The following is a 23,218-nucleotide window of genomic DNA, read 5'->3' on the forward strand; positions in this document are numbered from 1 at the left end:
ACAGTGACCTTACTTAGCTGCCTAACCCAAAGCTGGGGCTAACTTAGCTTCGCGTCGCATCAAAATCGTTGATTTTGTTTTTTTTTCTCAAATGTTTTGACTTGTTTTCACATCAAATGCATCAATGGTGTCTGATACGGTGGGTGGCGAAGGGTGGTTAGCGCAGGAGATTATTTCTCCAAAATTTGTTCGACTTTGAAAGACACGAGCGTGCCACGACAGCTTCTGCTTCTTCCACTAACCCAAGACAAAACACAAAACCTACATTGGAATGTAAAAAGACTAAACCACCCTTCCTTTGGACCGCATAAAACGCTGACTCTGGGGCAAGAAAGGAATTTTCACCTGCATCCCTTTCGACCAAAAGTATGCATGCCCAGCCAGCATGTGACGCTTGTTCTTCCCCCACTTGTCAAGAAGGACAATTTTGTCATTATAACCTTCGATATTTATTAGCTTTGCGTTCTTGCTACTACTCGCCCAAGAAAATTTGTATACATAAAAAAATAAATAATATTAATAAAAATAAAAAAGAGCCGCCTCTACTTTATTTATTAGCGGGGCTTTATTACGTAACGAGTTTCTATTTCTCTGTCTGGCTTGGCTTGTGTTGAGTTGCTCTTCTTTCTTTCGTCAATGTTTCGGTATTTCCTTGTCTTTACTGTGTCTTCTCTTCTTCCGATAGTTTTCAAGGAGACAGGTTTTCAGTGGTTCTCAGATCTGGAAACTCTATTTACCTTCCGTCTAGAATTTTCTGTCCTCTCTGTATGTTTTCGGCTTTCGTTTCTCTGTCTCAATAATACCCTGCTTCTGTAATTGAATTGCTCAGTTATTCGGTGATTTTTTGTATTTTTATCTGTGCCTCTGCTTAATGCTGTCGGTTGCTGCTGCTGTATTTAATTACTGTTTTTCATTTTTATGGTATGGTTTTTGAGTCGGAGGATTTGGTTGTGTGTAAGATGGCACTCTTTCCTGTTTTTGGTTGCAGAATTTGCCAGATTCGGTTATAGGGGTCGCACTCTGTGTTTGTTTGTGTTTTGCTTGTAATTTCTGATGCTTAACTTTCGGGAAAATATGATAATCTTCGATCTATCCGTGTTAATCTTTCCTTTGTCTTGTTTTAAGATGTGACTATGATGCTGGTAAATAGTTATTCTTCTAGTTTGTTGATTTTTCTCTGCATATCCCCTTGTCATTTTTAAAGATTTTTCTTCTTCTTTTTGTTATGTTTAACTTAAGATTCAACACAATGTGTGAGTTTGGTGTTTTTGTTTCAACGTAGATCTACTATTCTGCATATGGCCCTGTAGCCTCAACTCTTGAAGTCATCATGTGTGCTTATTGAACGCTTGTATTTTTTTTTTTGGACGCGATGTATTATTGCACATATATGAACTGGTTGTATATCTATCTTATGATGTTTTCCTGGTTGAACAGTTGAATCCTATAATTGATTTAGCATTGTCTGGTATGCTGGAGTTCTGTTCTAGAACAGAATTCGTAGTTTTTTTCCCCTTCAAATCTTGTGGTTTGAATTGCTTGTTATGTTCAAATTTTATGCAGGAGCAGCACTAGTCATCTTTAGCCTTCTCTTGTATATTGGAAAGTTGGCCTCTGCTGGACTTTTTGTGAACAAATTCATTTACTGAAAAGACTGTATGACTATGGAGTTACATAACAAAATGAGAATGGATCCTAGCCTTATAGAGTTGGCGAAGGTCAGTGAACTCCTTATGATTTTTATTGTTTCCTTTATTTTTTCGTTGTTCCAATATTGTTATTTTTTATTTTTTCTCTTTGGTTCTGTTTCATGTCAAAGCTATATTTAATATAGATTTGAGGTTCTTTCCGTATGTAATGAATGAACTTGGTCTTCTATATCCTGATCTTCTTCCCTTTTGTTTTTTCTCTTCTAAGATTTCTATATTTTTTTTTGTACACACTACTGATTTTTTTCTCATTTATTCTTGACAGTAAAAATTTCAATCTTTTTGTCTGAGAATGTTTATTACAACTTCATATCTCTTAATGTGCCTATGATCATAGGTTAGTGAAACTCAAGACGCTTCCCATTCATCTATATACTCTCAGACCTTCTAGATTCATGCATACTCAAAGAGCAATGCATCTGAAATTTCAATATTTTAATCATATCTAACAGATCGAATTCCGTACGTGTATCCCGTGTGAAGGATGAAAGTGTTTTGATTTTCAATTATCTTCTTGGTTTTGGATATTTAGTGTTAGTTAAGTAAAACCTCTCACAATCAACTTCAGGTGTGTCAAGGATGAAAGTGTTTTGATTTTCAATTATCTTGGTTTTGGATATTTAGTGCTAGTTAAGTAAAACCTCTCACAATCAACTTCAGGTGTGTCGCTTAGACAGCCTTTCCTGTCTTTACAAGGTTGAATGTTGGAGGACTGCATAAATAAACAATCTTTGAACTTGTTACGCAATGTATATCTGATTCACATATTTTGGTCAGCTTGATATAATAAGCCTATATTTATTGTAGTCTTCCCCTAATTTTACTACAGTATTTTGTGGATAAATGTTATGCTCATGTTAAGGCGAGACCTGAAAACTTGACATTTCCTTTTTTTAATCACATGAACCCTCTCAATCATGGCGGTGAAGGGTGATTTATATGGGTGCACTGCGGGTTAAAAATGACTTGTTCTTTAAGTATTAATTAATTAATTAATTACTTATTTCTTTGTTTCTGTCAGGGTTAATGAAGTTTAATGATTTATTCACTGGGAGCACGAAAAGCTCCAGAGAACTCCTTATTTCAGTATTAAGCAGTCTTATCAAAGGTTTCTTTCCAAGAGATGTTATAAGATATCAACGGTTAAATTGAGTTTATTGAAAGATTAAACTTGTCTGGGATATAGTGAAAATGGACAGGTCAGATACATCTGGTTTTGTAAGTGGTGGAAGCTGTATATTGGAATTTGTCGTTCTACTAGTCTTAAAGTTCTGGTTGGTAAGTGAGTATTGTGGTAGTATGTGGTGAACTGTTCTGCTGCTTCAACCTTCTGTAGCTGTAGTATACAACATCTGATAATGGATTTAAACATGAAAGCTTTACTGTCTCCTCATGATGCTGAACTCAGGAAAGATGACAACTTCGGCGATACTACATTATGCTTGAATGGCATTGGTTTTGGGGAAACAAATAAGGCTACTTATAGATCTAGTGAGAGCAATACTGGGATGAAGTTTTCCAATGCTTCTGATGATGGCTGCAGATTGGTTTTGGGATTGGGCCCAACCCCAATGGCATATGACGATGGCTACAACAATTTGGGTTTTAGTGCAAAAAAAAAGTCAGCGAATCTTTTTCCTCAGCACGTGCCATCTGAATGTGACTCAGTTCTTCAACTTGGCCTTTCTGGTGTAACAAATGAGGCATCAAGTGTACTTGACTGCTCAGGTTCAACCGAGACTGATGTGAACGTGTCATGTTTCTCAAGCCAAACGTCTGCAGATAATTATTTTTCTAGGATTCCTGTTGTTGATGAGGGCTCTACCTCAGCAAAGAAATCAGGTGGCTATATGCCATCACTTCTTTTAGCTCCAAGAATGGATATTGCAAAAAGTTCGGTGCAGGTACAACAATTAACTAATGGAACTAAACCTCAATTATGCTCAGAACCATCCAGTGTTGTAAATTACTCAATTGATCCTGCATCTGGGCCCCAGGCTACAGGGATAACTTCAGAGACCCGAACAAGCAATCCTAAGAGATGTAGATTTTTTGGCTGTACAAAGGGAGCGCGAGGTGCTTCTGGACTTTGCATTGGACATGGTGGTGGACAGAGATGTCAGAAACCAGGATGCAACAAAGGTGCTGAGAGCCGAACTGCTTATTGTAAGGCCCATGGTGGAGGGAAGAGGTGCCAACACTTAGGATGTACTAAAAGTGCCGAGGGAAAGACAGATTATTGCATTGCGCATGGTGGTGGTAGGCGATGTGGTTATCCCGATGGGTGCACAAAAGCTGCGCGAGGTAAGTCCGGACTTTGCATTAGACATGGAGGGGGTAAGAGGTGTAGAATAGATGGTTGCACTCGGAGTGCTGAAGGGCAGGCTGGGTTGTGCATATCTCATGGGGGTGGGCGCCGTTGTCAGTTGCAAGGATGTACAAAGGGTGCACAAGGGAGCACTATGTATTGCAAGGCACATGGTGGTGGGAAGCGATGCTCATTTGCAGGGTGTACCAAGGGTGCGGAAGGAAGCACCCCACTGTGCAAGGCACATGGTGGGGGAAAGCGCTGCCTTTTCAATGGAGGTGGCATTTGCCCCAAAAGTGTACATGGAGGCACAAACTTTTGTGTTGCTCATGGTGGTGGGAAGAGGTGTGCTGTTGCAGGTTGCACCAAGAGTGCACGTGGCCGTACCGACTGTTGCGTTAGGCATGGTGGGGGTAAGCGATGCAGGTTTGAAGGTTGTGGGAAAAGTGCTCAAGGGAGCACAGATTTCTGCAAGGCCCATGGCGGAGGAAAGCGATGTAGCTGGGGAGATGGAAAGTGTGAGAAATTTGCAAGGGGAAAGAGTGGCCTCTGTGCTGCTCACAGCAGCTTGGTGCAAGAGCGGGAAATGAACAAGGGCATGATTGCTCCTGGACTTTTCCGTGGTCTCGTAGCTGCTGCTTCCACTGCCTGTAGCAGTTTTGAGAACAATTCTTCCTCAGGCGTCAGTGTTGTGTCTGACTCCTATGATTCTATGGAAACTCCAGCACAAAGACACCTCATACCGAAGGAGGTGTTGGTTCCGCTTTCAATGAAGTCACCGTCTTATTCGAACTTCTTGACTGCTAAGAAACCAGACCAAGACAGAAACTGCCATAGCTCCGCCGCAGGCTGCAGCACTGCTCAGAAAGGCCTAGACTTTAATCTGCCGGAGGGCAGGGTTCATGGCGGCGATCTCATGTTGTATTTTGGAGGGAATCTCAAAAATGCCCTTGACATCATCTGAAACGGGATGGAGCTGTTGTCTGCTAGTTGTAGATTCAGTTTAGTGATTAGGACCATTTCCATGATGGAATTGTGCATAAAGCTTTGTTGCTGCTTGTTCAATAACTTGTGTATAGTTGTTGGGTGTTATTAGCCATTAGTCTCTTATTGTTTGTAGTGCTTCCTTAGTGCGATGGCTTTCATTATTCAATGTAAGGTGGCAACGTCAAAACCAAGTCCACTGCTACAAACAGCACCATGCTGTGGCGTGGATTTGCTCCAATCGAATCATTGTATTCTTAAACTTCTAGTTTTAGTTTGTTTCAAAATAAAGGAGTGAAACTGAAGGCCACTATCGCTAATAAACATCTGATTTCCTATCGTGTTTCGCACAGTATAAATAAAAGGTTTATCTGAGAATATATCACATACTCCAATAGCAGCGTCGTCGTCGGCTTCTTCCTCTGCTCTAATGCAACCGACACTGGAACCGCGCTGAATCGCCATTTGTGCGTGTAATATCTCTCCGGTTCTTTTCCTCCATCAGTTTCAACATTTTTAATTATCTTTCTACAATGATTTTGCTCGAAAATTTTCTTTTCAACCAGTTCTTTGAATGATTGAAGCATTTTACTCTTAAGATAGTTTTGATGTTTACTAACTAAACATCGAATCAATTGCTTTAATGTTGTAAGAAGCGAAACTAGCGTTCGAATTAACAACGCACAATCGCTTTAGAAAATCTGTTCGCGTCGTGACTCGAACGAGAAAATTTCGACGTAACAGCTTCCTGTTTTTCGTCATTGAAATACAGGAGTAGGCAATGGAAAACGCATGGAGCAACGGCAAGATGAAGGTCCTGAAGCCGAGGACTTCGAACGAGAACATTCCACCGATGCAGATAGACTCGGAAGAGAGAAGAGGACGCTATCTCCAACCATCAGCGATGAGTCCACGATTTCAACCGTACGCCGAAAACATCGACGCCGGCTCGCCGCTCGCGCGCTACCTGTTCGCCGGATCGCCACTGTCCGGGAAGGTCGCTGCCTCCGGCGAGGCATTCAGTCCTCCCTCGTTCAGCGCGTGGTCCACGAAAGGTCTTCCGTACTGCGGCAATAGTTCGGGGCGGAGCAGCAGCTTCGGCTCTCGAGGTAGGTTGTCGCCGTCACCGCTTTCGTCGATCGAGAACATGGAGGTCGCGTCATTCATGTCGCCGCCGATGTACCGAACCGCGGCGACTGGGGACGACGACGTTCTCGTGATGGATGACATTCTAGTGAGGCCAATGTCCGGGGGAAAGAGTGGAAGGTCTTCATCCTCCTCCGGCCGCGGTTCGTCTTCTTCGTCGTCGGCCTCCAAGAGCGTGTTCAAGACAGATATTTGCAAAGCGTGGGAAGACTCTGCAAGCTGCCGCTACAACTCCAAATGCCAGGTTGGTCTGCATCGTTACTGTACTGTTATGAATTGCAAGATTAGTATATTTTCTCCATCACATATTATGATTATAAGATATGTCTGTAACACGTTTATTTTTTGCTTCCACGAATTTACAAAATTGAATGAAGTTTCTTTTTTCCGCCCCTAAATTTAAAATTAGTCATTGTAATTTAAAAAGTCTGATTTAGGCTTTGTACAAATCTAGTTAGAGATTATTTAATCGCTAAGTCGATTATAGAATACTTTATTTGGATTTTACATTTTTATTCTCAAAATCCTATCACAACTTTTTTCTATATTCATTGACAGATAGAAGTTTTTTACTTAAAGAACTAACTAATATAATTTTTTTTAAAAATTATATGAAATACAAATATCAACATTTAAAGGATAGAAGTAAAATTTACTTTAACATTTAGAAGTATTTAAACTTAAAATCTTGTAGTAATAATGGGAGTATGTTAAATTTTTTCATAGTTTCTTTTTGTATCCTTTTAGTATTGTATTAAATAAAGAAGTAAATATTTTAGAAATATAACGTATACTTAATACTTTCTTTAAATGATATATATAGGAAGATTGGTAAGAAGTTAGAATTATTCATTCGTCCAGTGGTAATTATTGAACACGAGTGCGAAAGCGTTGATTACTCTGGCTGGTGTCAGTGGATTAGAGGACCTTTTATAAATCTTTTCATGGGTTGTTTGAAGGTGACGAAGAGTCTGCTCTACGTGGACGTAGTCAGGGTAAGGTAAACTGTGGTTAGTAGAAGGTTTTTTTTCTTTTTCCTGTTCTCTTCTTCCTCTAGAAAATTATCTACTGGTCTTGTGGGTTTATCTGTTACATAGATGATTCTTTATTGAGCTCGGGTATTTAAATTCTCTAATTTTATGTTTGATTAAGATAAAATCTTTGCCCACTGGAAGAGTAATTCTACTTTCAGGTGGGCTTACATTCAAAGAAACTCTCCAAACCAATTTTGTGTTTTAAAGAATGTGGTTTTGTCCATGCAAATTTCTTGCGAAGTTGGGCAACTATTTTTAATGAAATTGTGAACATTCATCAATAGAGGAGTTTTTTTCAAGAAAAAGAGTGTATTATTATGCTTTCTTTTCTTACTTTTCTTTACCATAACCTCAATGCAACCCGTGGTTTCTTTCCGTTTTGGTTCCCTTTCTAGGATGAGGAATGTCTTACTGTGGCGAACAGTTGAATTCCACTATGGGGTAGTGTGAAAATCTTTGTTGTCACTTCTGGTTACGCATTTGTCAAGTCTTTGGCAGATGTTATACTAGGGACTGTAAATGTGTCTTAGAAGGTTTAATTAATGATCTTTGACTCCTATTATGTTCTGTCGTTCCCAGCCAATTTCTTTCTTTCCTTCTCTGTTTTCTACGTGTACAATTATAATATAAATTGCAGTGACATGAAAAGATAATGATTAATTAGGTGATTATCAATTGTAAACAGGACCCATTCTAAATTAGGTTGAGAATGACATTTTAGACTAAAATATAACTACCCACACTTCAACATGGGATCACGATTTGGACCTGGATAATGCTACTTGGCATGGAACTAAGTTTCGGTCTTAGGAATCTGCTAAATTCTATTGGTCTGGGATTCTGAAAAGTTTAAGGAAAAAGGGTACCAAATATATCCATCGAATTGCATTTTATTGAAAATGGTACAATATAATCTATTATTTTGGTAAAATGCTTTTCTATTCAATGTCAATAGGAAATAAATTGCCCTGTCTTCTGGTTTTTGATAGCTTAACGGTGTCAACATTTTGTAGTTACACTTAAAAGAAGAACCTCAGTCTGGTCGTCCCTCCTCGAAAAGCAAATCCAGAGTAAGCAATACACCAATGAGGTTGGATATAAAAAAGCAAGTATTCAGGAATTGAGTATTTTTTGTGGAGTTATGTAGGCAGAGACAGGCACATCATCATCATCATCATCTGTGAGAGCAGAATCAAGCACGCCTGGCCTAAGCAGCGACATTGTTGAACAGCAGCATGCAGCGGCGGAGTCTGATCAGCAAGGTGCAACTTCCCAACCAACTTCACCCGAATCTGCCAATGACTGGTCACCCCTGGATGATGGTATTGAGGTTGTACTCCCAGGTTCAGATGAAGCTCCATCAAGAGAACAAATTCAAGCTTATATTTCCAGTTTTAAACATAGCCGGATTGCTAAAAGGAGGCTATCGGTATTTGAAGCAATTACCAAGGGGGCTTGATCCCCACCATTCATAAAGCAACACCTCTTCACTGATGGAACATACTATTCTAACTCCAAACCATGCTGTTTTCTTTTTTTCATTCGAATAATTTCCCCCACTTTTTAAATAAATAAAATCATGGTTGCGGGGGCGTACTGGAAACAATAACCGTGGTGACCAGAATACCTGTGTAGTTGTGCATACATTTCGTAATAATGACATGATAGAAAAAAAAATTATCGCTAAGATTTTGTTTTTGTTTTTGATTGAATGCCTTTCTACCATATTTGTTTGTATGGAGTTATGCACAGGGAATTTGATTATTCTTCAATGAGGTATATGATAGGAGCAGCGTTAAATCTAGTCAAAATTTGAGGAATGTCACGAGTTGACAACTGAACTATTAGTGACATTGTAGAGTGGATTCGTCTTATTCACATTCCTAGCAGTGCACAAGAAAATGATTTCATCCAATCATACCATGCCTCGTGTGAAGGAGAAGGGAGCTCAAGGGGAGAATATCGTGACACGTCTTGCTTCTGATATTCTTAAAATATTGAAAAACATACTTTTACTCTCCACAGATAGTATTAATATGTCACGAGAGATTTCATTAATCCACGTAAAGACATGGCATCAACATCAGCGTCTCCACCAAAACTAATCCAAGAGCCACATCCACCAGAATCAAACCCTTATTGTGAAAAAAAAGGGTTTTTGATCATTAACCGAAAACCTTATCCAAACTCCAATGACTACTATCACACTATTTTCCATCCCTTGCACAAACCTCTCCTTCTCTTCTCCTCCAAAACGATTCAGATTCAATCCCCAATCCTCCGCACAACTTTCCCCCACCTCTTCTTCACCTCTGCAAAACCCCTCACTACCCAAAACCGGAGTCATTGTCATCGGCGCTGGCCTCGCCGGCCTTGCCGCCGCCACTCACCTGAACTCCAACAACATCCCCTTCCTCCTCCTCGAAGCTTCAGACGCAGTCGGCGGCCGCGTCCGCACCGACATTGTCGACGGCTTCCTCCTGGACCGCGGCTTCCAAATCTTCATCACTGCCTATCCAGAGGCCCAAAAGCTCCTCAATTACCAGTCCCTGAATCTCCAGAAGTTCTACTCCGGAGCTCGAATTTTCTACAATGGTCAATTTCACACCGTCGCCGACCCTCTCCGCCACTTCTGGGACTCCGCAAAATCCCTCACCAATCCGATTGGATCCCCTCTCGACAAGCTACTTATCGGATCCACCAGAATTCGCGTCCTCTCCAAATCCAACGAAGAAATCTTCGCCGCAGAGGAAGTCCCCACAATTGCTTTACTCAAGAAGCTAGGGTTTTCTGATTCCATCATCGGAAGGTTCTTCCGCCCCTTCTTCGGCGGAATCTTCTTTGATCCAAACCTGGAAACGACATCGCGCCTGTTCGATTTTATCTTCAAGTGCCTCGCTCTCGGAGACAACACCCTGCCGGCGAGAGGCATATCGGCTATTCCGGAACAGCTGGCGGCGAGGTTGCCGACTGGTTCGATCCTGCTCAACTCCAGGGCCGTTTCCGTCGACCTCGACGGCTCCAAAACACCTCTCGTAAGACTGCAAAACGGCGACGTTTTGAAGAGTGAGCTGGGAGTCATCGTCGCAGTCGAAGAACCCGCGGCAATTGAACTATTAGCGGGAAGGATTACTCAGGTTCCTAAGAAACCGGTTCGAAGCACGGTATGCTTGTATTTCACCGCGAACCGGGATCAGATACCGGTTCAAGACCCGGTACTATTTCTGAACGGGTCGGGTAAGGGCATTGTAAACAACATGTTCTTTGCGACGAATGTGGCTCCATCGTACGGGCCACCCGACAAGGCCCTGGTATCAGTGTCACTAATTGGGTTGTTTGAGGGTGTGTCCGACGATGAACTCGTGGGTAAGGTTATTGAGGAGCTTTCGGGTTGGTTTGGGGGCAAATGGGTTAGGGAGTGGAAGCATTTGAGGACCTATCGAATCGGGTTTGCCCAGCCCAATCAGTGCCCACCCACGGATCTGAAGAAAAACCCGAGAGTTGAGTCGGGTTTGTATGTTTGTGGTGATTATTTGACATCTGCCACGTTTGATGGTGCTTTGGTCTCTGGGAGAAGGGCATCAGAATCCCTGTTGAAGGATAGAGCCCTCACTCCCTCCTCTTAAAATTCTTCCACTTTTAATTCCAAACAATTCTTTTCCTTCTGAGTCATAATTATAAGTTCATTTATTTATTTCTGTTTCTTTGGTTCAAATATAATTTTCTTACCAACTCAGAATATAGACGAATGAGTGCAAGTCACTGAGATATTTGTTCAAATATGTATGATTCATGTAATGTAATGTAATTATTGAAATTATAAAATCGAATATTTTTCTGAGATAACTTGTATAGGATAAGGAGAAGCGTTTCTCTTTACAGGAAATTCCAATGATGCAATCCAAGCTTGTCATCAAGGATAAGTAGGGACAGTAACTGGGTCGGAATCAAACGAAACAAAGAAACAACATAAGCCACGTTGCCCAGGGTGCCATGGATTCACTAGCAATAACAGCATATGTTTGACAAAAATCCCACTATGACTTGCTGCAGCAAAATCTAGAATTTTTTTTCGGCAAGAAGTTTTTGTAATCATTTTTTTACCCCAATTTACAAAATTTAGTTTAAATGCGTTTCGGTCACTATTATTATATTAAGAATGACATAGAACTACACACTATGATAAAATAATTTGAGTTAGTCTGTCTTAACTTGGAAGTCCACTTCTCAGTTTATTCCTTCAAGCCAGATTCTATCTTCGAAAATGTGGGAGCAATTACTAGAAAATTTATTGAGTCAAAGATAATGCTGGTGATACTTTTGTTCCGACCAACAATCAACAATAGGATTCTAAAATTATAGGAACATTAAATAAGTTTTAGAGTGAGAGTAAGTTTTGGTAGTTAGTTTTTACAATCTCAAAAGGGTCTAGAATGAACTAAATATCTAGTGTAGAGCCAGACAGAAAGAGTTATGTTTTGGTTTTGTCTTAGGTGAGAAGACAGGTGTCAGTTGGTGACGCATCGAATCACGTCATGGCTCCTTTTCCTGCCAGTTGGGAATTTGAACAGAGGGTAAGATGGTAAATGGGAATTTGAAGAGGAAGCGGTGGAAGGAAGAGTAGTAGGAAAGTGAGAAGCAGAGGAAGAGGAAGGAAGAGTTATCTGGAAATGGAGAGGGAGAGGGAGATGGAGTTGGCGCAAGAAGAGGAGGAGGAGCAGCGGGAGTGGCGCCTCTACGAAGCCTACAATGAGCTTCACGCGCTGGCCCAGGACTTGCAGACGCCGTTCGACGCGCCGGCGGTTCTGGTGGTGGGCCACCAAACGGACGGCAAGAGCGCCCTGGTGGAGGCCCTGATGGGGTTTCAGTTCAACCACGTGGGAGGCGGCACCAAGACCCGCAGGCCCATCACCCTCCACATGAAATACGACCCCCAATGCGAGTCCCCTTCTTGCCACCTCGTCTCCGACACTGACCCTTCCCTCTCTCACCACAAATCCCTCCCCCAAATTCAGGCTTTCATCGAAGCTGAAAATGCTCGGTTGGAGCAGGACTCAAGCCAATTCTCCGCCAAAGAAATCATCATCAGAGTGGAGTACAAGTACTGTCCCAACCTCACCATCATCGACACTCCCGGCCTCATCGCTCCCGCTCCCGGCCGCAGGAACCGCGCTTTGCAGGCCCAGGCACGTGCCGTCGAGGCGCTCGTCCGGGCCAAGATGCAGCACAAGGAGTTCATCATACTCTGCCTCGAGGATTGCAGCGACTGGAGCAACGCCACCACCAGGCGCGTCGTCATGCAGGTCGATCCCGAGCTCGCCAGGACTGTCATCGTCTCCACCAAGCTCGACACCAGGATCCCTCAGTTCGCCCGCCCCTCCGACGTCGAGGTTTTCCTCTCGCCGCCTCCCTCCACGCTTGACGGCTGCATTCTCGGTGATTCCCCCTTCTTCACCTCCGTGCCTTCCGGAAGAGTGGGCTGTGGAACTGGTTTTCTCTACTCCTCCAATGATGAGTTCAAACAGGTTATGCTTATGCTCCTTTACCTCCTTCGTATATGGCCAGTTTCCCTGCCATTTTTCTTGTGCTCTTCGTTTACTACTTCTTATTTTGTTGCATTTCAATGTTCGGCATGCCAAGTATGTTGCGCATTTTCTTTTCTGTTTTTCTACCACTGTTGTCAATGTCTATCCAGTGGCTAAAAGTAAAAGAGCAGATTGTGTGATTTTGGTCCAGGTTATCACATCTTCATTCCGTCCAATATTTAAACAAAATTACATCGCTTGCTAAACTAGCATCACATGACGACGAGTAAATACAAAACCACGGATATTTGAATGACAATGACATAAAAAGGTACTGTCAGTATAGTGACTTGATTGTCGACGAATTGTTTTGAAGAAAAGGAATGTTCTTCCGTCTTCAGCAATTAATGACTTAAATATTGGATGAAATTGGGATGGAGGGTCATGATTGGAAGTGAGAAAAAACTTTAGATATCCTATTGGTGCAATCGAAATCTGAAGAACCAAAATTGCACAGTCGTGATACTTAAGAAACTAAAATGCAATTAAGCCAGATAATAAATAAACAGCGCAATGCCACTGCGATTTCAGCTTGTAATTCCCTTAAGCAGTTCTTAATTTGATTAAAATTTTGGTGCACTGGTAGTTGAGAGTTTCATTTCCTTGATCTATTTAGTTCTACTTACGGATGCAGGCAGTGTCCTTCAGAGAGATAGAAGATGTTGCATCTTTGGAGGAGAAGTTAGGGAGGGCATTGTCAAAGCAGGAAAGGAGTAGGATAGGCGTAAGTAAACTTAGGCTGTTTCTGGAAGAATTGCTACAGAAGAGGTAATTGTATATTATAGTTTGATTTAAGTTTGTCAGGTTATTTATTTATTTATTTTTTGTTTATAATTCTGTGGCTGAGTCCTTAATAATTATCGTGCTAGGTATATAAATAATGTACCATTGATCATTCCACTTCTTGAGAAGGAGTATCGGAGTGTGACAAGGAAATTGAGTGACATAAATCAAGAGTTGAGGTATGTTGTAAGTTAAAAAAATCTCTATTGTACTTGATCTGCAAAGGAAGGAACGAGGGTGATAATTTTGGTTTTGAATTTTTTAGTTATAGAACTTTTATCTATCTGTTTTCCATTCATTACTTGTCTTATTCTTCTTCACATTGTATACAGCACACTTGATGAAGCCAAACTGAAAGAGAAAGGAAGAGCATTCCATGATATGTTCTTGACCAAGGTTTCTTTGTCATAAATTCTTCTTCTCAGTATCTGACTCTTCTTTATTGCTAAAATTATTATGTTTCTGGTTGTTTGTCCTCCTACCAATGTCAGGGGTATTTGATCTGTGTTTTTTAGTTTGTAACTCTTTGTCTGTCTCTTAGTCTGTATGTATCTGCATATGCCTGCTTGTAATTAATTATTTTCAGCTGTTTGAATTCATAGATAGCATTTGAACCTTAAAATTTACTCGAATTTTCCCTCCCTCACTTGCATATTTTCTATTATTCAGTTGTCATTGTTGCTTAAAGGGACAGTTGTTGCACCTCCTGATAAGTTTGGTAAATCTCCTATTCCTCTTAACTGTTTTGCAAGGGCTAGCCTATTGAACAGTTGATAATGCACAGCACTTAAAAAGCAAGCTTACTATCTTTTGATATCCCTTTTCCCTTGACAAGTTGCTTGACCTTTTGTTTTTTTGTTGTTTCAGGTGAAACACTGCAAGATGAACGAATAAATGGAGGTGCATTTATTGGTGCTGATGGTGTTCAGTTCCCTCATAAGTTAATACCTGTAAGTCCGGCTTACTCTTTTACCATTCTTATGAGCTGCATTAGCTTTTCATTGCAGTGGATGGCAATCTAGCTACTCTTGATTTTACTATTTTCCCTTGTTAAAAACATGCATAATTGCCAATTTCTGTCTTCTCGTTGATGATTTTATTTAACTTGGGCAGTTAGTAATGTCTGTTAATCACGACTTTCGTATGAGTTTTTTGTTTGTGTGGTGGGTGAAGATATTCTCGGAATCTTGTTAAACAAACACCTGATGATACAGGTCTAAAGCCCACCCTTACTAAGGTATATGTTGGGAGAGTTAAAAGGTGCAACACACCTAGGAAAGAGAAGGGGTATAGAAAGTTAAAGGGAGGTGGAGGGGAGGCTGGAATTTGGAATTGGGACCCATGAGAAATTAGGCCTCTTAAAACAGTAATATACGCAGGATTTTGATTTCATTGATCATGCCTGTATACATTAATAAATGATACATGCATTTCATAGCCTTGTATTTTCTGTTTGCTTTGTCTCTATAATTGGACAGGCTAACCTATCCTTGTGCACAGAATGCAAGTATGCGACTTTATGGTGGAGCACAATATCATAGGGCAATGGCTGAATTTCGTTTTGTGGTTGGAGGAATAAAGTGTCCCCCAATTACTCGTGAAGAAATTGTAAATGCTTGTGGAGTCGAAGACATTCATGATGGAACAAATTACTCTAGGTCCGTGTGTTTTACCTATTCATTCTTGAGATGCTACCAATTGCAAATATTAAAATGATATTTTTTGAGTAACCAGGACTGCTTGTGTAATTGCTGTTGCAAAGGCTCGTGACACATTTGAACCCTTTCTTCATCAGGTGATTAATGCTACAGAAATGAATATATATTCCTTTTGATTTCTTTCTTTAATTATTTAGCTGAATTGCAATTCTAGTTCTCTTTTAATTTCTGATTTGGTATTTTAGTCTTCCAATATTTTTGTGATCTTAGTCCCTGGATTTTAAAAAATCTACAATTTTTGTACAATCCTCAAATTTCTTGATCTCACTATTTTTTTCATATCCAAATTCAGTTCTTAACAAGTTTGAGTAGCCAGCTTTATCATTGACAGCTGCAGTTTGTAATAATTAGGTTTGATTTGATTTCCAGGATTCTATCATAGTTTTATGATCAAAGCTGTATACAAAATGATCTTTGTTGTATTCTTCGAATTATGAGAAAATAAAATTAACTATTTTTCATATTCCAAGTCTAACTAAATGATTAATTCTCTATTCTTGGCACAGTTGGGCTCCAGACTGTTGTATATACTTAAGAGATTGCTTCCTATCTCTGTTTATCTTCTTCAGGTATTCTTTCGGATTTTCTGTAAGATATAAAGTATTTGAATCTTACCTAGGAGCATTAGCTTTTAGGACACCTAGTTGTTGAAATGATCAAGAGCCTCCATAAACAAATTATATAAAGTTTGATCCTTGCCAGCTCTATTATTCTAAATAAAAGTGAATTTTAGCACAAGGTAGGCGTTGATCTGTGCAGTATCAGTGCTTCAATTCTGAAGGGCTCTTGCACAGCCTGAATATGGTATAAAATTATTTAGGTCTTCACCTAACAGCTTATGCTTTTGAGATAGTCGGTTCTTGATGTGTTTTATGAATAAATTGTTTATGCTTTTGCAAATATCCTCACAATTTTGTACAATTATTAGTCTGTTATTTTTCCTAACTTATTTTTTTTATGGACTTTGTTTGACAGAAAGATAATGAATATCTAAGTGGCCATGAGGTGTTCCTCAGGCGTGTTGCCTCTGCCTTCAACAACTTTGCAGAATCGACGGAAAAATCATGCCATGAAAAGTTAACCACCACTTGTCCCCATATGCTACAAGTTTGTTCCATATGTCAAGTGAAAAATTGAGCTTTTTTGATAAAAAAAAGAAAAATGAATAATCAAGACCTTAATTTTAGCATGAGGAATAAGATGTACAGTTGATGTTTTTAAAAGAGAACATCAAGTGTAATATATGACATTCTTGCATCACATCACCATTTTGTGCTTTCTTCCATTTTTTTCATGCCTGTTATTTTTAGATGTTAGGGTGCATTTTTTCCCCTTGATCTTAAAAATGTTCTAGCTTTGCATTTTCATCCATAATTTATCATTTTTCTTTCTTACATTAAACATTAGTACTCAGCGTTGTTTATTTGCTATTCTCTAAATTCAATTTTGTTATCCTTTGCTTTAGATGTATGGAGGATTTGGTAAGCACCACCAGATATGTTTCATGGTCTCTCCACAATAAGGTATACTTGATTTAAGGGGCATTTACAGGGACCGATTGTTTGGCATGGTGCACTTTTAAATGATGTTGCTCCCTACGTGGAATTTAAGCTAGGATTGTATCATTATATCTTCCTGGGAGAAATGAGTAAAATATTATTTGCTAAGCTAAGTTTTCATAGCTCATTTTCTATCTCATTCTAGTGTCACTGTCAACTTTGTAGAGTCGTGCTGGGTTACGTCAGTTCTTAGATTCATTTGGTGGAACAGAGCAGAGCAACAATGCTTCTAATAATCCTACAACAAATATTATATCACAAACAAGTGCGCATGACAGAGAAGACACGAAGTCACAACCAGATGTAAAACTCAGTCATGTCGCCTCTGGGATTGATTCTAGTTCATCCATTCAGACAACAGAAACAAAGCTTGCCGACCTTCTGGATAGTACACTCTGGAATAGGAGGCTTGCACCTTCGTCTGAAAGAATTGTTTATGGCTTGGTACAACAGATATTTCATGGCATTAGAGAATATTTCCTGGTTTCCACAGAATTAAAGGTTTGGGATATTTCTTTTTTAATTTAAGCTTCTTTGTTTTTGGTCTCCCAGTTTTCTTCTTTCTTGCTTGAAGTGAAAGCTTCCCAGGTAAGCATAGAAATTAAGGGCTGATTGTTTGGGTTTAATATACATACACAACCTGCGATATTTACTGAAAATTGTGATTGTTCTTAAATATTTTTTGGCAAAGAGATCCCCTCTGCTTTTACAGCATGACAATATAAGAGAAAAGTGTAGCTCTTCAAAATTACAGACATTGTAAATTGATTAGAGTAGATTGAGTGTGAAAGAATTAGGTTACAAAAATTGATTTGAGTTTTGTTAAGGTTTGAGTTTAGAATAATCCTTTAATCAGTTTTGTTTGAAGTGTAAACTAAAACTACGGTGAAGTAAAAATGAGTACGTTATATGGATTCTATACCCAAAATCAATTTCTGTAAGCAGAAAAGTTGATGTTTTTGCTTTTGTCAAGATCAATTATATTCATTGCTACTTTTTTTAAAATTTAAAAAATTACTAAAACAAATAGCAACACTGTTCAAATGGATTTCCTTTCCTGCAACTGCGAGTCTAAAGGTATCTAAGCAAGAAAATTATGTGAAATTTAAAAAATAGTTGATGATTCTCCAGTATTTCTATTTGATTCTTCCAATATTTCCAATACTGAGAAAAAAATTTATAAGTTGCACTGCATCAACATCAGGTATTGTAAAAGAAGATTTTTTATTTCTTATTTAACACTTGCATGTTGTAATTTCTCAAAGGATATCAATATATGAAAAAATTCATTTACACATGCAAAACAGACTGCAGCAAAGGTAGCAAGTTAGTTATCATATGTTAGGTATACCCCATATTTACATTTATTTTTCTTTTCCTTCTTTCAAATTTTTTGTTTTTGCTCAGGTTGATTAAAACTAACACCACTAGACAATATGTCAAGACTTTGGGCAATAGATTAGGATAATAAAAATCATTCATAATTTAGAATTTTTGTAAAATTTTTTTCCCCATCTTTTATGCATCGCTTATACCCAATATTTTGCAGTTCAACTGTTTCCTTTTGATGCCCATTGTGGACAAGTTGCCTGCACTTCTCCGGGAAGATCTAGAATCTGCCTTTGAAGATGACTTGGATAATGTTTTTGACATAACCAATCTGCAGCATTCGTTCGGGCAGCAAAAGAGAGACACAGAAATTGAACTGAAAAGGGTATTTCTTATTTCGTATAACATGGTTTTCTCATGAACAATATCCAGACGTGCCAACTTTTGTCTTTGTCGTCCATGATGTTAAACGTTTTTTGTCGATTTACAGATCCAGAGGCTCAAAGAGAAATTCAGAATGATACATGAGCAGCTAATTCAAAATCAAGTCATGTGAGCTGCTGAGTATATAATTTTCAAATGAAACAGGCATGTGATTTAAAGATTTATGATCTTTCATTTTCTTATATTAATGTGTGGCTAATGAATTATCATAGAAGAAGAATGAATAGGATGTTCATTACGAGGACATTTTGCTGTAGCTAACTGAACATCTGTTTTCCTCAAGTAGTTCAAGTCAGGTGATGTGCTTCTAGAATACATTGTGTTTGCACATTCTTTTCTTATTCTTTTATGTTACACATAAATTTTTGTTTGTCAAGAGTTTCAAGAATAATTTTAATGTGTCTATAAGTTAACAAAAGCAAATTGCGGTGGATCACCACATATTGAGTTGAATCCGTAATCACGTGTCTGCTGTTAGTTCTGGCCCTAAATATTGGTTGCGAATGCTTGGACTTAGCAGTGTTTGCGAATACAGTTTGATTTGGTTTTTGGTTAAAGTACATCTGAATAAAACATAAAAATTAAAATTATGTGGTTCTGTTTGAACATGAAGAAATTCAAACCAAACGTTGAAATATGGGTGTAAATATCACATTTACTTTGCAATAAATATAGATTGATTAAATAATATATACATATTTGATTGTAAGAAACTTAAATTAAGGGATTGGGATTAGATCTTTATTTCAGGAGATTTATTACCTTTATTTATGGATATGCATTTCCTTTATTTTAGGATATTTATTTATTTTTATTCAGATTTCGTTTTTCCTTTAACTAACAATGTAATGTTTCTTTCTGAAATCAAGAAAAGCAATCTTTTCCACCACTTGTTTTAGCGGATTTGTTGTATAGTTTTTTTTCTTTAATTTTTTTTTTTATCTATCAATACATGTATCTGTCTAATGTTATACCATTATGAAAATTTTAATTTCGGGCTTCATTGTTATTTTAAACGTTGTACATAGTGTCAAACAACTTGTTTACATAAATTAGCTATTCTTTTATTTGCAAACGAAGTAAAATAAAATAGAAAGACACAAGAGGTATTTAAGCACTTACGAAGGAAAAACAAAGAATAAAGGAGGTTATGGTGTATTTATTGTGACATAAATAATAGATAATCATAACTTAGTTGAAATAAAGAAAGATAGCATATACAAGAACGGTTTCTTCCCAATAAACTGAACCAAACCATTGAGAAACAAAAAAAATTCAAATCAATTTAAATTTTTTTATTTTAATTGGGTATCGATTTTTGGAATAAGTTTTCAATTATTTATTTGAATTTGTGCTGTTCTAAACACCCTACTTCGACTGGTAATATGTCTATTCTCCCCTAAAAAATGAATAAAACTTGGTATATATAAGAGTGCTTCTCTATATTTATGGAAAAATATTAAGGACAACAGAATCATGGAATTGGGATTGCTTTCCTTTCACAGAGATATCATTACCTAAAACAATGTGATTCTTTATTATTATGTTACTTACAGCCATAGCTATGAAGTGATACCAGTGACTTCAGCAGGGTACACCACCTCATCAAAACATGTAAGACTATGATAGTTTGACGAAGACACCATAGAACTTGAAGGTCCAGAATCATAAGGGAAGTTACAGGGACATTTTGGTATTGGTCTTGGACCTTCACCATGAATGTCTGGAGGAAGAGGAGAAAGGATAATTTCTCCCATAAGAAACTGGACAATGCTTCTCATATTAGGTCTGTAATCAGGATTTGGATGAGAGCAAAGCAATCCAAGACTAAGCACAAGCTGAGCTTCATCTCTGTCATACTCATATAAACTGGGGTCAATAGCTCTACAGATCTGTCCTTGGTGATGTAGTTCTCTAACCCAGTCCACCAAAACCAGTTCCTCAGGATTCTTTTGAGGCTCTATTGGCCTCCTTCCACATGCTACTTCCAAAATGAGTACTCCATACCCATATACATCTGTGTTTGTTCTTGCTTTCCCAGTCTTGGTGAGCTCAGGGGCCATGTAGCCTAGTGTTCCCACAACACTTGTTGTCTGTGGATTGATTCCATGCTCATAAGTCCTTGCAAGACCGAAATCTCCAAGCTTTGGTTGAAGATCTGCATCTATCAGAACATTGCTTGGCTTTACATCTCTGTGAACAACCTGCACCTCACTTTCTTCATGGAGATACAGCAGCCCTTGTGCAACTCCAGTAATGATCTTGTATCTATGATCCCAATTTAGTACTTTCTTCTTTTGATCACCATTTTCGAACAGAAGCTTGTCCAGGCTTCCATTTGGTAGATAGTCATACACAATCAGGAGTTCATTCTGCTTCCTGCACCACCCATGTAATTGCACCAAATTTCTATGCTTAAGCTGTGTCATGCTTGTTATTTCCGCCACAAATTCTCTGATTCCCTGCCTTGAATCAGGAGCAACCCGCTTCACGGCTACTTCTAGTCCTGTGCTAGGGATTACACCTCTGTAGACTTTACCAAAACCTCCATACCCAATAAGGTTTCTGTCCCCAAACCTTCCCGTGGCTGAATGAAGCTCAGAATATTTAAATTTATGGGTGGCAAATTCGAGTTCCCAATCTTCTAAAACCTCCTCCCTGTTTCTTAATCTGTGCAGGGCAAGAGCTCCTATAATTGTCAATATAAAAAGAGATGCACTTGCTAGAGTAATACCTGCTGCATAGTGTTTTTTGTGCACCACCTTAATAGAAGTATTTGATCGAAAAAGTGGCACAGCTGAATTTTCTAGCTCTTGTGCTGCTGCTCCTATTTTGAAGCTCCAACCATGTATGTTATACTCAGCTATCAGCAGACCGTTGGAAGCAGAAAAACCTGCATACATGTAATCATCAAACACCAAGGATAGGTCTATGCGAAATGATATCAAAGGAAAATATGGCTTTGGCATGCCAAAAGGTGAAATTGTGACATGCATCATCATCTCCCTTTCATTGTAATCAACCCATGCTTGAATTGGTTTTCCACTCTTCAAACTGATGGAAATGTTCTTGCTGTGATCTTCTTGGCCATTTCTTTCTATGTAGTATGCTGCTGATTTAGATGTGTTAGAGATGAGGCTGGATATATCTATTCCCACGTGATTATCATCGATGTCTTCAAGTTCAAGGTTTTGTACCCCATCGAACTCTACAGCTAGGAACCGGGTTGAGAGTTGCTTATTACTTGTCTCATTTGGGAGGCCTAAATATTGATTTTTGAGGCACCCTTTTGGTTCGTTGGTGGATATTAGGACGAATGCAAAACCGTGTCCTCCAAGATCTGGGTACTTGGGAACAATGGAAAAGACAAAGGTAGTGCTAAAGGTTGCAACAATGGATTTGTTTTTGCTAGATTTGAATGGCAAAGGAGATGGATAGAATGCATGAGCTAAGATTTTTGCGGAATCATTTGTCAATGTAAGTATGCCATTTGGCCTCACATAAGCTCCATCCATTTTCAAGCCTGATTGCAGAAAACCATATTTTACAAAATTGATATCCGACATTGCAAGCCTGAACAGAGAGTAAAGAACAACCAAAAGGATGACAAATGCATGCATTGCCATGTTTGTGAAGTTGGTATTGGTTGTTGAGAAAGATTAGAACACTGCTCTCTGAAATAAGGATTATGGTTACTCTGGTGTTTTGGTGGAAAGAGCCTATTAATACTCCGTTTGGAATTATGCACCTTGGAAGTGAGAATCGTTTTTTTAACCCAAATAATGATATTAATGGCAATAACTTGAAGATAAGAAAAGGCTTCAGACAGAATTTTAATTGAAAAATGTCAACTTGTACTTAAATAAAAATCCATGAAAACGAAAAGTGTATCTCATTAGATGGTGAGAAAAGAAGGAATTAATGTATATTATCTCATTACAAGTACAAATATCAAGAGAAAGAGTTAAGATTAAGATAACTCATCTAAAAAGAAAAAAAAAGAGATTACAAATACATGCTTGATCATGTGGCTTTGAAGGATACCAGTAAAACATGTATGAGAAATAGTTTGAATAAAAGTATTAGACAAAGACCTTCTGAAAAACATTTTTGTTTATGATTCTGTCGTATTGATTCATGCATTATTTTCATAAATTAGCATTTAACTCGCGATTGAAGAAATAACTTTGTTTTGGTACAGTAATGGAAGTAATAACTTGATCAAACTTCTATTAAATAAACTAAAAAATGTACAAAATGATAATAAATTACTTATACAAATGAATCAATCCCATTTTAACTATTTGTGGTAAAGTCTAAACGAGTGTATATCCACTCCCTACTATAACTCTTTCTCAATACTTTCTATTTTATTTTCTTAGAACACTCTTCTGACAAAAGGTGTTACCACAGTTCTTGTGATAAATTTCAATTTTCTCCATGACAAATTAAAAGGTTATACATTGATCAGACTAAAACCTTGTAATCTTTTTTTTTTCGGGATCAGAATCAAATTTCAATGTATTTTCAGGGGAAAAAAATCTATTTTTCTCTATGAAAAATATCCTCAGATTTGATTCTGCATCTGCCAAATTCAAACGGCTTGCTACTGGGGAACT

The 23,218-nt window shown here is 38.5% G+C and overlaps 4 protein-coding genes and 1 pseudogene across 7 annotated transcripts; 4 read left to right on the top strand and 1 right to left on the bottom strand.

The window, feature by feature from the left end:
- The first annotated feature begins 471 nt into the window (after positions 1-471).
- On the top strand, positions 472-5,325 carry LOC114175630 (uncharacterized). 2 transcript variants are annotated; one of them, XM_028060396.2, is made up of 3 exons: positions 472-644; positions 1,564-1,718; positions 2,731-5,325. In XM_028060396.2, the coding sequence occupies exon 3, from the start codon at positions 3,068-3,070 to the stop codon at positions 4,979-4,981; it is 1,914 nt and encodes a 637-aa protein (XP_027916197.1). In that variant the 5' UTR covers positions 472-644; positions 1,564-1,718; positions 2,731-3,067; the 3' UTR covers positions 4,982-5,325. The 2 variants fall into 2 exon arrangements, with proteins under 2 accessions (XP_027916197.1, XP_027916196.1); XM_028060395.2 differs by having other exon boundaries at positions 587-765.
- On the top strand, positions 5,301-8,868 carry LOC114175632 (uncharacterized). Of its 3 annotated transcripts, none has more exons than XM_085671009.1 (5): positions 5,301-5,472; positions 5,774-6,391; positions 7,107-7,142; positions 8,195-8,251; positions 8,329-8,868. In XM_085671009.1, exons 2-5 carry the CDS (start codon positions 5,783-5,785, stop codon positions 8,638-8,640), a joined length of 1,014 nt encoding a protein of 337 aa, XP_085527135.1. In that variant the 5' UTR covers positions 5,301-5,472; positions 5,774-5,782; the 3' UTR covers positions 8,641-8,868. The 3 variants fall into 3 exon arrangements, with proteins under 3 accessions (XP_085527135.1, XP_085527136.1, XP_085527137.1); XM_085671010.1 differs by having other exon boundaries at positions 5,327-5,468; XM_085671011.1 differs by lacking the exons at positions 5,301-5,472; positions 7,107-7,142 and having other exon boundaries at positions 5,496-6,391.
- Positions 8,869-9,036: 168 nt separating this feature from the next.
- LOC114175631 (FAD/NAD(P)-binding oxidoreductase family protein) lies at positions 9,037-10,856 on the top strand. Its single transcript, XM_028060399.2, has one exon. The coding sequence runs from the start codon at positions 9,374-9,376 to the stop codon at positions 10,805-10,807; it is 1,434 nt and encodes a 477-aa protein (XP_027916200.1). The 5' UTR covers positions 9,037-9,373; the 3' UTR covers positions 10,808-10,856.
- Positions 10,857-11,699: 843 nt separating this feature from the next.
- ARC5 (P-loop containing nucleoside triphosphate hydrolases superfamily protein) lies at positions 11,700-18,975 on the top strand. Its single transcript, XM_028060394.2, has 14 exons — positions 11,700-12,706; positions 13,401-13,534; positions 13,636-13,728; positions 13,882-13,945; positions 14,219-14,267; positions 14,417-14,499; positions 15,050-15,207; positions 15,284-15,344; positions 15,774-15,836; positions 16,243-16,343; positions 16,733-16,790; positions 16,992-17,327; positions 18,376-18,540; positions 18,646-18,975. The coding sequence occupies exons 1-14, from the start codon at positions 11,852-11,854 to the stop codon at positions 18,709-18,711; spliced, it is 2,286 nt and encodes a 761-aa protein (XP_027916195.2). The 5' UTR covers positions 11,700-11,851; the 3' UTR covers positions 18,712-18,975.
- Positions 18,976-20,161: 1,186 nt separating this feature from the next.
- On the bottom strand, positions 20,162-22,278 carry LOC114175042 (L-type lectin-domain containing receptor kinase S.4 pseudogene; annotated as a pseudogene).
- Positions 22,279-23,218: the final 940 nt, after the last annotated feature.

The sequence above is a fragment of the Vigna unguiculata genome, chromosome 3 (genome assembly GCF_037176805.1).
Source record: "Vigna unguiculata cultivar grain cowpea cultivar isolate G323 ecotype 2 chromosome 3, ASM3717680v1, whole genome shotgun sequence".
Classification (NCBI taxonomy): domain Eukaryota; kingdom Viridiplantae; phylum Streptophyta; class Magnoliopsida; order Fabales; family Fabaceae; genus Vigna; species Vigna unguiculata.

Coding starts and splice junctions, on each gene's coding strand:
- LOC114175630 (XM_028060396.2), top strand. CDS start 3,068: ATGGATTTAAACATGAAAGCTTTACTGTCTCCTCATGATGCTGAACTC.
- LOC114175632 (XM_085671009.1), top strand. CDS start 5,783: ATGGAAAACGCATGGAGCAACGGCAAGATGAAGGTCCTGAAGCCGAGG. Junction 7,143..8,194: donor TCTACGTGGACGTAGTCAGG/GTAAGGTAAACT, acceptor AACATTTTGTAG/TTACACTTAAAAGAAGAACC. Junction 8,252..8,328: donor CCTCGAAAAGCAAATCCAGA/GTAAGCAATACA, acceptor GGAGTTATGTAG/GCAGAGACAGGCACATCATC.
- LOC114175631 (XM_028060399.2), top strand. CDS start 9,374: ATGACTACTATCACACTATTTTCCATCCCTTGCACAAACCTCTCCTTC.
- ARC5 (XM_028060394.2), top strand. CDS start 11,852: ATGGAGAGGGAGAGGGAGATGGAGTTGGCGCAAGAAGAGGAGGAGGAG. Junction 13,535..13,635: donor GAAGAATTGCTACAGAAGAG/GTAATTGTATAT, acceptor TTATCGTGCTAG/GTATATAAATAATGTACCAT. Junction 15,837..16,242: donor TCTCTGTTTATCTTCTTCAG/GTATTCTTTCGG, acceptor TTTGTTTGACAG/AAAGATAATGAATATCTAAG.